Below are 14,322 nucleotides of genomic sequence, written 5' to 3'. Positions count from 1 at the left end.
GCCCCTAGGACACACTTAACCCCTCCCTTCCCAATAAAGTTAACCCCTTCCCTGCCAGTGTCATTTTTGCAGTAACAGTGCATATGTATAGCACTGATTACTGCAGTAATGTCACTGGTAACCCCAAAAGTGTCAAAAATGTCAGTCAAGGGTCCGATCTGTCCGCCGCAATGTCGCAGTACCGAAAAAAAAATCGCAGATCGCCGCCATTACGCGTTAAAAAAAAAAACACCAAAAATGACAAAAATCTTTCTCTTTGTTAGTAAACGCGATAACTTTTGCGCAAACCAATCAAAATACGCTTTTTGCGATTTTTTTTACCAAACATAGGTAGCATAAAACAAATTGGCCGAAAAATGTTAAAAAATTTTGATTTTTACTTTTTTTTTTGGGGAATTTCATATAAAAAAATGTGAAAAATATTGTTATTTTTGCAAAATTTACGCTCTTTTTTTGTTTATAGCGCGTGATCAAAAAATCGCACAGGTGATCAAATACCACCAAAAGAAAGCTCTGTTTGTGGGAAAAAAAGGACGTCAAATTCGTTTAGGTACAGCGTCGCACGACCGCGCAATTGTCCGTTAAAGTCACGCAGTAAAAAATCGCAAAAAAACCCCTGGTCCTTTAGCAGCCAAATCCTCCGGGGCTTAAGTGGTTAATTTGCAGGGATTTCCTCCCTCTTCCTGTTTGGCTATGGGAAAGGATGTGAGGGGAAATCTCTGAAATGGGACACAACTGGCAAAATAAAATCTCACAGGTGTTATAACTCTCCCTTGTTCTGTCCAAAATGGAAAACAAAAAAGTTTTGCCTGTAATTCTACTTTAATGCAGTTTGTCCCCTAATTGCTCTTTGCAAGTTATTCTGAATACTTTTAGGCTGCTTATAGAGTTTTATGTATAAGGCCCCTTTTACATCTGTGTGAGTTGTCCTGCGACTTGGGACTGCAAAGTCGCATGGCAAGTCGTACCCCTTGATTTCTAATGAGTACCGTTCATATCTGTGCGACTTCAAAGCGCAGCGACTTCAAAGTAGTCCCTGCACTACTTTGTTGCAACTTGAGGTCCATAGTCCTCAAGTTTACACAGGCATTGCTTCAAGTCCAGGCAAAATCACGCTACTTTCAGGTCGCACAAGTGTGAAAGGGGCCTAAACAGCTCCAAAGAAACTACTAGAAAGAAATTGGTATGTGTGTAAAGGGGAACACACAACCAACATATAGTGGGGGCTTCTCAAATTCCACTGCAAAAGTGTAAATCTGCTTTAATGTATTTATATAATTACTCTCCCGGATCACTGTGCACTGATTAAGCAAAGCTGAGGAACTTATTATATTTTTATTTACATGCAAAAACTATGGATCTATATCCAAAACTGGTATAGGGGCACTCGCAGGTCTTGCAGAGGAGATAGATCAATACAGCACTGTTTATATCGATGAAGCTCTATCTATCTATCTATCTATCTATCTATCTATCTATCTATCTATCTATCTATCTGATCTATCTGATCTATCTATCTATCTATCTTATCTTATCTTATCTTATCTTATCTATCTATTTATCTATTTATCTTATCTTATCTATCTATCTGATCTATCTATCTATCTATCTGTCCTATCTATCTGTCCTATCTATCTGATCTATCTTAAAAAAATATATATATTCTCATTCTTTTCAAGGGAATCAATGCTGTACTCTATGTAAATAAATGTGTGCTGTCAAAATTGCTCCTTTTAACAAGTTCCAGTCCATACGGGCAGACTACTCATTATGTACTTGGGATGTCGCCCACAGTCTACTGATTTCACCTTACTGCTCACATTTCATTACTAGCTTGTATTCGTCCTTTAAACATTTCTTGTGAAGGAAATGTCACCTGGAAAACCTTTTTCAGCTCAGGCTTTAGATACCTATAGATAGCTCATGACGAATGCCATCACAAATGGCTGCGGATTCATTTCTACGCATGGCCTCTAAACTATACCCGCCACCCACCATCTGGGGTATCAGCATCTCCTATAAATCCCACTATGATAAGTTAACCACTCCAGCCCCCTCCATGTAAGTCATAAGCTTGGCTGAGCATAGCTTACCAGTTTATAAAGCACTCTGGGGATTGTGTGCCCTCAGAAATGACTGCCATGGGAAGTTCATGAGCAGGTCTACCCAGCAAGGCATTTCAAAGAGCAAGGAGCATGTGCCAAGCGCATTAGGCAGTATTAGCCAATTAGATTTCACTTTATTTAGTGAGATCAAACAGGAGATTTTATGTGACAGTTAGCTCCAAGTTATTACACCTTTTTATAGTCACAGATATCTGCACTAGGTTTAGTATAGCAAGAAAATGCCAAAATGGCTCAAAAAATTACCTTCCTGTTACTTAAAATAAGATCTGAAAGCGAATATGTATTGTGAATGAACAGGTTTCCTTTTAAACAAAGGAGCTGTCACTGCTGCTGACTTTATTTGAAGGTGCAACCTCGCAGGTATGTCAATTAACCACCCGATCTCTGGAAAATGTACCCCCCCCCCCGCCCCTTCATGACCAGGCCATTTTTTGTAATATGGCACTGCATTAATTTAACTGACAGTTGCGTGGACATGTAACAATGTACCCAAACAAAATTCGTGTTTTTTTTTTTTTTCCCACAAATAGAGCTTTCTAGTATTTGGTATACTCAGCATTTTTTATTATTTGCTCTATCAACAAAAATATGTATATGTAATATAACAATATGTAATATACATATTGACCTAAATTTGTGAAGAAATTAGATTTTTTTCAATTTTTTTTTTATAGCAGAAAGTCAAAAAAATATCTATTGTTTTGATGGTATTTGATCGCCTCTGCATTTTTTGCACTAAAAAAAACAAAAAAAGGCTGACTATTTTGAAAAAAAATTATATATATATATATATATACAATTAAATATATATATATATATATATATATATATATATATATATATATATATATATATATAAAAAAAACAAATTTCTTCAAATTTAGGTCAATATGTATATTACTTATTGTTATATTACATATACATATTTTTGGTAAAAAAAAAAACCCACTAGGCGTATATTGATTCGTTTGCGCAAACCTTATAGTGTCTACAAACTGTTGGATATTTTTACTAATTTTTTTTTTTTCTTTACTAGTAACGGCGGTGATCAGCAATATTGCGGCGTACATTCTAACACTAACTGACACTTTTGACATTTTTTATGGACGATTGACACTAATACAGTGATCACTGCTAAAGAATATGCATTGTCACTGTACACTGCCTGAGAAGGTGTTAACATCAGGGGCATTCAAAGGGTTAACTGTGTGCCTAACTACTATTTTACTATACTGTGTGAGGTGCTTTGACTAGGGAAAGAGATGGAATTTATTTGCAGGGACATAAATTGTATCCCTTCCCTCCTGTCAGAACGGCAGGTGCCAGAGGACATCGGGTACCCTGCACCGGCCGATCAGCTTCTGCTGTATGTAATCATAGTGGTAGCAAGCCACCGGCGGCGCACATGCATGCCCCCTACCCAGAAATGTATATACGTGATCCAACACACAGGTGATGCCCTGTAGCAGTAAATCTGTTGTAGGGCGGACCTAAAGTGGTTAAATTCCACCTTCACTGCCTAGATTATAACTGACCTGGAACAAAAATGTGTATATCAGGTGACCCATTGCGCTACTGACAGCGTGCTTATTACTGGTTAGAGACGCAGAAAATACATTTGACAGTCCTGGAGCATGTACCTTCCAAAATAAGTCCGCAGTGGCAGCTACAATGTTTCTGGGGGTACAGGTTCCCTTTATAGTATATCTAAAGACAAAACTTTTTTAGTATTGAATGCAATGTGGAAGGAATTTATTGCTGTCTCTGTCCCCGCTTTGGGGAGATTTCCCATCATGGCCCATGGAAATTCAGGATAGGAAGTAAGGGAAAATCTCCCAGGATTTTGTTAAATGTGGTGTGTACAACAACATTACCATTAATGATGAACTGCCCAGGTCTGGAACATTACTGTGTAGTGTAAAAATCAATTTCATGCATTCTGGAAAGTACCGCTAATGCTGTACTCCCGGTGCTGCAGCTGTCATACAAGGAAGAGATCCTGTCGTTTACCCTCCCTTTCCCCTCCCCATGTCCATTCACCGAAAGCTTTGTATCCTGTTCTGTAAATGGAGAAGAGACGCATTTCTCATACATAGAAGTAATTGTGTCATTTATCTGCCCCTCCTCTCTCTTTGTCCAAAAATCACACTAAGCAGCTTGTAGTCTGAAAAATGTATTGGCATAGCACGCTCTGTTCTGTAGTAGGGATTTAACAGATAGGATGATGTTATTAATGGAGTCTGTCATTGATTGTACCTTGTATGTGGGAATACATAAGAATTAAACTGGCCATACTCTGTTCAAATTTTGGCCAGTTGCTGATGAACTGGCTGAAATTCGCTACTGTCTTCCCCTTCCAGTCCAACATCCTTCAATTGAAAAAAAATCAAAGAAGCCGGACGGAAAAAATGTCAGCCAAACAGTGTCAGTTTCCAATCCGATGAAGCTGCATGAATTTGATTGGAGAATGTTTGATTGAACATCATGCCATGGGGGGCGTGGCTTGGACATGGCGGTGTGAAGATGCTTCTTCTTGGTGCTCCTGCTTCCCCACCGCCCCTGTCGGCTTATACACACTGAATTTCGCTGCTATGAGCGTCCGAAAACTGAGGAAGACTAAGCCAACTACAGTCCCGTCCTCCAGGGCTTCTGTGGTGACACCGATCCGCACTTTCTTCCCAGATTCATCGAGCCCCGCTCCGCGCACCCTCCAGCACACGCCGCGTGGTGCACCTGGAGCTGCGACAGTCTCCACGCCTGACCGGAGATCCTCACCGCTCACAATGTCAGGCCCCACGGCTCCTTCGAGCCCACATGCTGCCCCACAAGACTTACCGGCTGTCCAGATTGGAGACATCTGGGCTCTCCGCCGCACGCTGCCCATGAAGGCTGACATGGAGGCTATGGTGGCCCAGGTAGCTGAACAAAACCGGAGAGACTTCCAGCATCTCAGCGGGGAGGTGGCGACGTTGGATGGCAGAGTCACGACGGGGGAAGCTGCTGTACTTGACCTGCAAACCAGGATTGCGTTTGGAGCAGACTCAGACGTCCCATGGTGAGGCCCTAGCTATCCATCACCTGCGGATGCAGGATATGGAGAATCGGAGCCACCACAACAACTTGCGGCTCCGGGGCATCCCTGAAGCGGCTGGCCCTGAGGACCTCACGGTGACTGTCAGCGCTATCCTCTCCCGTCGGATCCCCTGCTGGCCCTTGAATTCGACAGGGTCCATCGGGCCCTGGGTGTCCGCCCGACAGACCCGGATTGGCCCTGGGGCGTGATCTGCCGCCTTCACAGGTTTCCGTTGAAGGAAAGGATTCTCCGCGAGGCATGGGCAAAAGGTCCGGTTGACTTTGATGGTGCCCGTATCCAGATCTACCCGGACATGGCTCAATTACGTTCATAGATTACTTACCGCTGGGGATTTCCCCTGCAGCTGACGGTCCGGAAACATGGAACATCATGCCATGCTGTAGATCAGGGATAGGCAACCTTAAAGAGGTGGAGATCTACCTGAACAACATGGGAGAAGTCAAAGATCACCAGGCACAGTGTCGTCCAGCGTTGCCTCCTCAAATCTGATTTAACCCTCTAATTGCTGTACTACCATGTAACAATCACATCCATTGCATGAAAACCATGTGTTTAAATCATGTGGTAACTTATTGCCTCTTCACCAACTGTCAAACACACTCGGATTGCTTTTCAGAGGAGCAGCAGTGGCTGCTGTACTTGTGAATGAGCCCTTAGTTGCATTTGGCAGCAGCACCCTTAGGGTTCGTTCACACATAAAGTTGGGGAAGGATGGAGGGCTGAGGGTAAAATTCTGTGGTTGAGTCGTGGTTTTACCACCCCCAATCCTGACCCCCCCCCCCTTTAGCTGCTGAGGCAGCAGCCAAAGGTGTACTCATTCTGCAGCTGTAATTAACCCCCTGTTGTTTTTGGTGGGTGCTACTGCTTGCCAATTCAAGTAAATGGGGTCACTCTGCAAGCTCCCCACAACTGCATGCTTCTGTGGGATCCAAGGGGTTAAAGCAGGTAGTGTAAAAGGAACTCAATGCTACCTGCTTTAACCCCTTGTTTGCTGTACTGCAGAAGTTTGCAGGGCACTCGCAGAGTGGCCTCATTCACTTGAATGGATCATGCTTGGCTGGTGATACACCCACTAACCATGACTGGGCGTATAACTCTTGCTGTGGATGCGACATGTGTGCACCCCTGGCCACTGCAGCTAAAGGGGGTGCAGTTGGGATGGGGGTGATACCACCCTCCAAACCTTACTGTTCTGAGCCCCCTATAAGGCTGTTCTCACACTGATGTTCTGCCATTTACCAGCACCATGGGTGCAGCGCAGTGCATCTGCTACTCTCATGGGTTAGCTGCACTTTGCCATATACCTATATTATATCCTGCAGGTGTGGTGCATTTTCTGAAAGTGCACAAAAACTCCTGCATTCATAGATAGCATTCATACATAGTCTATGGCTAAGCACAGCTAACCCACAGGTGTACTGCACTGCACCTGTGGTGTGGGTAAACCGCAGCATATCCGTGTGAAAGCAGCCCTATACTATTAGACCCAATGTATTGCTTCACACTGACCTGAATATCTCTTCCTTCCCGCTGCTGGCACCACTATGGAGACCGCTAGATAGGATAAGAGGTGGAGTGCAGTTGGTATCACTTTGCATGGGACAGGAGCCAGCATTACAGAGGAGGCATCGACTTATGCGGCTCTTACTCCCTACTACAGCTCCAACTTTACAAGTAGTCCCTTTGCATTGCACTTTGTTGCTCTGGGATCTACCAGTTACCTGTCCGCAATCTACTAGTTGTTGGCCCTGCTGTAGAATAACTAGCAAGATTGAAATGGGCAGCAATGCTTTTGTAAAAGCCATTGTTTCCTAGATTCAACCAGCCATAATACTACTCCTATTATTATTGTTTGCCTTTTGGTAGATTCATAAATACATTCATTTCCAGGTGTCTGCAGTAGAGCACTCCATTCCAGGTTCCAAGGTTATGTAGATCTCCTGGTCCCACTGCTTGCTTTCCCCTCCAATTATTCCGGACGCAAATGACACTCCAGATGAACAAAGTGGAGGTCACATTCTGAAGTTTAGTCCCATGGTAAAACTTGTTAAGGCCCTTGCAAACCCAATAGAGGCTTTATTAACCCCTTTATGTTAAGGCTGGGCTTTAAATGTTTGTACTGAAAATGGAAATCCGCGCTTGATCCCAAAAAAACATTGGTAGCCAGCAGGACCTTCTTCAGATAATGTAGGGCGTTTTGAGATTGTGGGCAGAATTGCACTGATTCTACCGGGGACCCTAAAACGCCAAGGTGTGGATGGAGCCTAACAGGGCAGACACCGGAGTTTGGTTTAGCTGCTCAGCATGCACTTGTACTGAGCAAGCAAGTGCTTCCATGTGCGAGGGTAACCTGAAGGAAAACTGTTTTGTTTTTTTTTCTCTGTTTGGGGCCGCCTCGTCACTTATTCGCTCAGTAGATGCCCTGCTGTTGAGTGTTAAAGCGATAGTATCCCGCTTTTTGACACTTTTACCTACAGGTAAGCCTATAATAAGGCTTACCTGTAGGTACAATTAATATCTGCTAAACCGGCACGGTTTAGGAGATATTTGCAGTGCATGCAGCCGCTCACGCGAGCGGCGCATGCGCTCTGAAGGTCCGGGGGGACCTTCAGTTTTCCTTGCTGGGAGCTTGCCGGAAAATCACTCCCGCGCGCATGCGAGAGTGACGTCATCGCGGCTTCGGCCAATCACAGTGCCGGAGCCGCAAACCCGGAAGATACGCAGAGGGATCATGGCAGCGCCCGCAGCGATGTCCGGGGGTCCGTGTCAGGGCTTCATTCCAAGGTAATACATAATGAGGTAGTATGCGATGCATACTAGCTCATTATGCCTTTGTCTTGCAGGTTTTTTTTTTTTTTAATTTTCGGGTTTACACTCCCCTTTCTCGACGAGCACTCAATTGGTGCTCCTCATACTGCAAGGTCTCTAACCTCCCTGCTAGTCCCTGGGTGCAGTGGTGGAGAAAGGCAGGGAGGTGAGTAGGAGATGAACAGCACAAAGGTATAACCTTATTAAAAGCGTAACATTCCCCTCTGGGTGATCTCTGTGCATTACAAGGAGTTTAACAAACGTTGTTGCAGATTCCTACCTTCTGTTATTCTGAAGAAATCATTGTTCCTCTGTGCTGAGTGGGTCTAATGGGAGTGGTTTCATAATTATCTGTCAGCTGTGGCAGCTGCAGGGCTCTAATGAGGAAATCTGCTTGGCCTGCATCCCTTTAGACGTGTTCCTATTGGGAGTATCTCACCAAAAATTACATTTTTATTGCAGGGGATGCCAGAAATCTGACTTGTATCTTAGTGCAGACTTCTGGGAAAATTGGTGAGCCAATCACACAAGCAGGAAATTATGTTTCTGGGGTGTGGTCAGTACACATTCTGTGTACAGAACAGATCCAGGTAGCCAGATTGCATTGCAATTTCAGAACATTACAACAGCTGCAGATTGGAAAGGAAAGGTATTTTTAATAACATTCAATTACAATTTGTGTCACAATTGTATACGCTACATTATTTTTTCTTTATTTGCTTTTTTTCCCCTCACGAAAGTGAAGTTACCCTTTTAAATACGGTTTTGGTTAAATTATTATTTTTTTTTTGCTATCAGGACAAGTAGATTGGGACCTCGATTTAGTCCCTTGGACAAGTAGTTTTTAACCACTTCCCCCCAAATGGACATTCCTGTAAGTCCTTGGGTTTCAGGGTCATATGACAGCTTATTTTTCCTATATCCAAGTGTTCCCTTCAGTATTATGCAGACAACATAATGCAGAGAAATAGAGACTCTACACTGTGTATAGATATGGTCATCTTAGGTCAGTGATGTCACAAGCATCCCCATCCATCCATCCATTTGTGTATGTGCAGCTGCTGCTAGGTTTGAGTAAGCGCTGACTTTAGCGCGAAACACATTACCTTTTATGTTCCTGTCATACCTGTGATGTGATTTTAATACTTCAATAAAGTTACCAAGGTGTGCAGCAATATTCCAGATTTTTGCATGTCTCTGTGCAGCTGCGGGGTGCGGAACGCCCTTGCCACGGTTTTTTGAGTGAGAGTGACGGTTTGGTCCAAGCTCGTCCTTCAAAGATCGCCCCAGCAAGGCTACCCAAACATGGGTAGAATAGAAGCATGGATTAGTAGGAACCATATGAATAACTTTTTTTTTTCCTATTCTATAAAGAAATCGTAAGTCAAGGGAAATTTGCAGTCGCCATTGCTGGTTTCTTTCTGAAAATGCTAGTTGCCTGGCTAACGTAATATCTTTCAGAGTTACTGACCCACAAGTGTTCAGCCAGGGGTCAGCATTCCTGATCTTCTTCCAGGTCAGAGTCTCAGATGATAACATTGATGCCCGTGCCAGGCAGCTAGCATTTTAAGAAGAAGAGGTCCACAAAGACAGCCTACATCCGCACAGGTTGCCTTTCAGTAGAATGCGATGTGCACTCTTATAAATTAGAAGTTTTACTGCAGAAGTACCTCTTGAAGGCGATATTGTTTAATAAGACTGAAAGAAGTAAGGTCTTCTTGTTGCAAGCTGTAAATAATTTGTCTGACTATAAATCTGCTTCTTGTCTTTCCTCTCCGCAGAGAAGGCCAGGCTATTATTTTTGTCATTGACAGCAGTGACAAGCTGAGAATGGTTGTGGCCAAAGAAGAGCTGGAGACCCTTTTAAATCATGCAGGTAAGATTGTTCTCCCCCTTTATTCTCATCAGACATTTTAGAGAAACTCGTCTTGTCAGCGCCGCTGACGGCTGCTACTGAAGAGCACTCAGCTCAAATGATATATGTCAGCGGTTCAAATACCTAAAGTCTTTCTTGACTGATTTTAATCTCGGTCTCTTCGGCTGTGACTGCAATACATCCCTAGTCGGAGATGGACCAGCAGGCACCATCATACACTTAGATACTGTAGATACAAGTACAGGGGAGTTTAGCGGATCTGACACCTCGTCACATTGTGCTTGCTGCAGAACAGTGCTTCCTATCACAGGTTTAAATCTGTTCTTTGTACGCATTTTTTACGCTTATGTCAGTTTATTTACGTTCTGCTTTTCACAGATATTTTGCATATTTACCTACTACTTAATTGTAGAACATATGGCTTCTAAATGGAGTTTATAAACCGAGGTAAAGTTCAGAAAAATGATCTATGAGTGTTAATTAGGGAGCGAAGGCCGCCTGTTGTCACAAACACCTCAAAAGGTGATTTAATTAAACGTTGCCCGGTGAACCTGAGAAGCGGATGTTGTGTATCTGTTGATTCTGTTAACTATGATTGCTTCTTAAATAGGAAAATATACACATCCCACTTCTTTATAGCACAGAAGGAAAATCGTTCTCGGGTTTAAAATTGATTGGTTGCGAGTGCAGTTTTTTTACTTTTTTACAGAACCTATTTTTTTTGATGATACAGATAGTCTAAGCATGGTTTTTAAATTCTTAGGAATTTTCTGGTTTGAGGATGAATGCCTCTTAAACTGTGATTTAACCAGTTCTGGACCAGAAGGATTTGCCCCCTTAATGACCAGGCAAGTTTTTGTGATTCGGCACTGCGTTACTTTACCGGGAAATTGCGCGGTCCTGCGACACTGTGCTGAAAACAAATGAATGTTCTTTTTTCCCCATAAATTGAGCTTTCTTTTGGTGGTATTTGATCACCTCTGCGATTTTTATTTTGTGCGCTATAAACAAAAAAAGAGTGACAATTCTAAGAGAAAAAACAATATTTTTCACATTCTGATATATAACATTCCCAAAAAAAAAAAAAAAAATGTAAAAATCTAAATTTTTCATCCTTCTAGGCCAATTTGTATTCTGCTACATATTTTTGGTAAAAAAACTTGCAATAGGGTATTTTGATTGGTTTGTGCAAAATGTATCTCATCTACAAACTAGGGGAAAAACTTTTTTTAGCGGCGCACAAATCGGACCCCTAACTGACATTTTTGACACTTTTTGGGGGGCCAGTGACATTACTACAGTAATCAGTGCTAAAATATGCACTGTTGGTGTAATAATGACACTGGCAGGGAAGGGTTATCCTAGGGGTGATCAAAGGGTTAATTGTGAGCCTAGGGGAGTGTTTTCTAACTGTGGGGGGAGGAACTTGTGAAATGATCATAGAGACCTGTGATCCTATATAGAAGGATCACAGACGCTCTGTGATCATTTTAGAGAGAACAACGGTCAATTGTGTTTACAACAGCTGGCCATTCTTCTCTCTCAGCAGGGAGCCATCGCTAATGCCTGGCGGCAATCACAGGCGCCGGTCCCCTGGATTGGCTTCCCCGCTGCCTAGTGGGGGCGGGAGTGTGCCAGCCGGTGGCGCGCGCTTGCCCTCCAGCTCCACTACCGTGAACCGACGTACCCCTACGTCGATTCACGCAGCCGAGGCAGCCTGCCACAGTAAAACTGCGGCAGGCAGTCGGCAAGTGGTTAATCTTAATCCTAAGGATTTAGGCCCCTTGTCTCACGACCCTTCCAATCAGATCTGTCTGTCAGTTTTTCGGGCATAAAAACAAAAAGTGCAGTGCTAAGATAAGAAATCCCTCAATCCGTGGACAGTGATGAAAAATAGCAGAGGTGTCACCAGCCTGTGAACTCACACTGTGCTTACCCTGTATATAGCGACCCCCCCCCCCCAATAAGGCAGGTCTCATTCGCTTTGTTTACTATAGATAGGAGCAGAGTCCAAATCCCTGGGAAGTCCTTCCCTAGAGCCAGATGAACGCCACCACATACAATACACAAGCAGACAGCGTCCCCCGTTCCAAATTGATGTGCCAAAGAGAGCTCAGATGGTCAGGGTTTCATGTAAATAAAATGACCAACATAGCGTAATCTCGTTTAAATTTAATGAACTTAGAAAGCGTAACACTCACATGTTAAAATTTGGGATAAGCGTGTAGTAATACCAGCCATCTATCCAGTAGTTGAGATGACTGACACTGGCCACGCATGCGTAGTAGTGTGTGTGTGTGTGTGTGTGTGTGTGTGTGTGTGTGTAACTAAGCCCGACGCATTTAGTCAAAGGTGTCATGTAAAGACCATTGTTCAAATAAATATAGAATAAGACTATATGTGGGTATACACATCCCACAAGTGTAAGTGTATGCCCCTGGATGCAGGTTTATGTATGCTGCCATATCTTTTATTTCTATTGTACATGCAGCTGTCCTCAAGATCCGTGGCTCCTGGAAATTGAAATCTAGCTGTATTTGACATTATATGCCCCAAAACGTCTGTGTACATGAGCTTTAAAGGCCCCCGTCTGTGACTGGACAGTGAAAGGAGAAGCGGCACACTGATTAACTCATTTCTGTCCCTTTGCTCTCCCTATTGCATGTTTTTTTGTTAGCAATTGAGAAATGTAGGACAATAAATTGGCTCCTTGCGCTGCTTCTTCCTCTCCTAGTCTGAGCTCTGCTGTACAGGGACCGCAAAAAAAAAAATGATACACGATCTAAATCGGATTCTTGCACATAAAAACAAAATTAAAAAAATGATATATCTTTTCATCTCTAACCGATTTCACACACCATTGTACCCCTGCATATTTTTTTTTTTGTACAAGTGGTTTAATGGCAACCTATAGCATATTTGTCACAAGTTTTTATATCATGACTTTTTATCTTCAGGGTGTAATTAACAAAATCATTTTCGGTGAGACTTTTACATTTAAAATACCTATTTCCAATAGCTGTGTCATTGAAATTTGTAGATTAACTAGCAGATTGAGCTCTTGATTTGACCCCCCCTTCACTCCTGACCACCTTTTTTTTTTTTTTTACATTTTTACAAGAATATATGTCTTTTTCCATTCAGTCATGGGGTATCTCAGGTCTTCTTTAGTCGGTGGTAGGCAGGTCCTGAATACTGCAGAGGATGGCACCCAATGACTTGTACAGTAATCATAGGGCAGGAGCTCTGGGAGGGAGAGCAGCTTGAACTGAGCTGTTAAGAAGCAATGACATCAATGCTTTTGCTGTACTTTGATGTGTTTCTCCTAGAAGTAGAGATTAATGAAAGTCGAAAAGGGTTAATCTCCGTTTCAGATGCCATCCTTCAAAATCAAGATACACATATAATGTGAACATTTTACCATATGGTTTTCATAAAAAGTTCAGTTTGCTTATGTATAATTTCATTATGTGCACGTGTTTAGGCCAGTTCACTTTTCAATCCAGCCTACCAAGAACAGAATGACTTTTCTGTAGAGCGACACTATAATCTACTCCCATAGTAGTAGAACATGCCTGGGACAAATGCAGAATGAGCCCTAAAAAATGTAAAACACGTCTATAAAGGAAAGCGATCCAGCCTGTTATAAATCAGGCCGGCCGTAGACTAACAGAATGAAATGTCTTTTTTTCCAGTATATGCTCTCCTAACCTCATCATCTTTCCTCACTAGTGTATGATGGCTTTCTGCCCACTAGAGCCTTTGAATATATGACAGCAGGTTCATTACAGAAATAATACTTAAAAGCAATCTGTCTTTCCTGTTGCTGCATGACAGCGCTCTTCAAGAGTGCTCAAATTAATAGTTGAGAATCGCTGGTGGCTCTTGCTGGTGAATACAAAAGTTCACAGTGGCTGGACTTCTTTGTAAAGGAAAGGCCCTGTCTGTCTGATGGTTTATGTCAAACTCCATTTCATTGCAGGCCACATCAGCATTATGGATGCCCTCAAAGGGCCGGTTTTATCTGTAAGACTATAGAAATGTACCTACTTCTTATCTCATTAAATAATTGCTTCTGCATTTGAATATTATTGGTTTTAGTAATAACTTAAGACTAATGCTGGCCATACACTATATGAAAAATCGGCCAAAATTTGGTCATTTGGACAGTTCTTTCGTTTTTCGGCCAGTTAATGGGCACAAATCTGTAATCAGTTGTGATGTTTTTAAGCCAAAAAAACGAACAAGTTTAGAAATTTTCTGCTGAATGAACAATAAATTGAAAGGTTAATGTGGTTCTCCTCCAAACTGTTTGCACTCAGTATATGTGGAAAAAATGAACAACAAATTGATTCATTTATGTCCATTGAACGATTTATCGGTCAATACGTGATGGCACGATCGTTTGCTGTAATGGC

General features: G+C 42.5%; 1 protein-coding gene across 1 annotated transcript in view; it reads left to right on the top strand.

Moving 5' to 3' along the window:
- ARL6 (ARF like GTPase 6) overlaps positions 1-14,322 on the top strand; it is a 140,752-nt gene that overhangs the window by 42,380 nt on the left and 84,050 nt on the right. The window contains exon 5 of the mRNA XM_082248539.1: positions 9,810-9,904. Within this exon, the coding sequence (XP_082104665.1) occupies positions 9,810-9,904 (95 nt within the window). The remainder of the gene's footprint in view (positions 1-9,809; positions 9,905-14,322) is intronic.

Source organism: Pelophylax lessonae (genome assembly GCF_965119305.1).
Source record: "Pelophylax lessonae genome assembly, chromosome: 2".
In the NCBI taxonomy this organism is placed as follows: Eukaryota; Metazoa; Chordata; class Amphibia; order Anura; family Ranidae; genus Pelophylax; species Pelophylax lessonae.
Note: the sequence above shows the minus strand (reverse complement) of the source record. Positions and strands in the feature narration are given on the sequence as shown.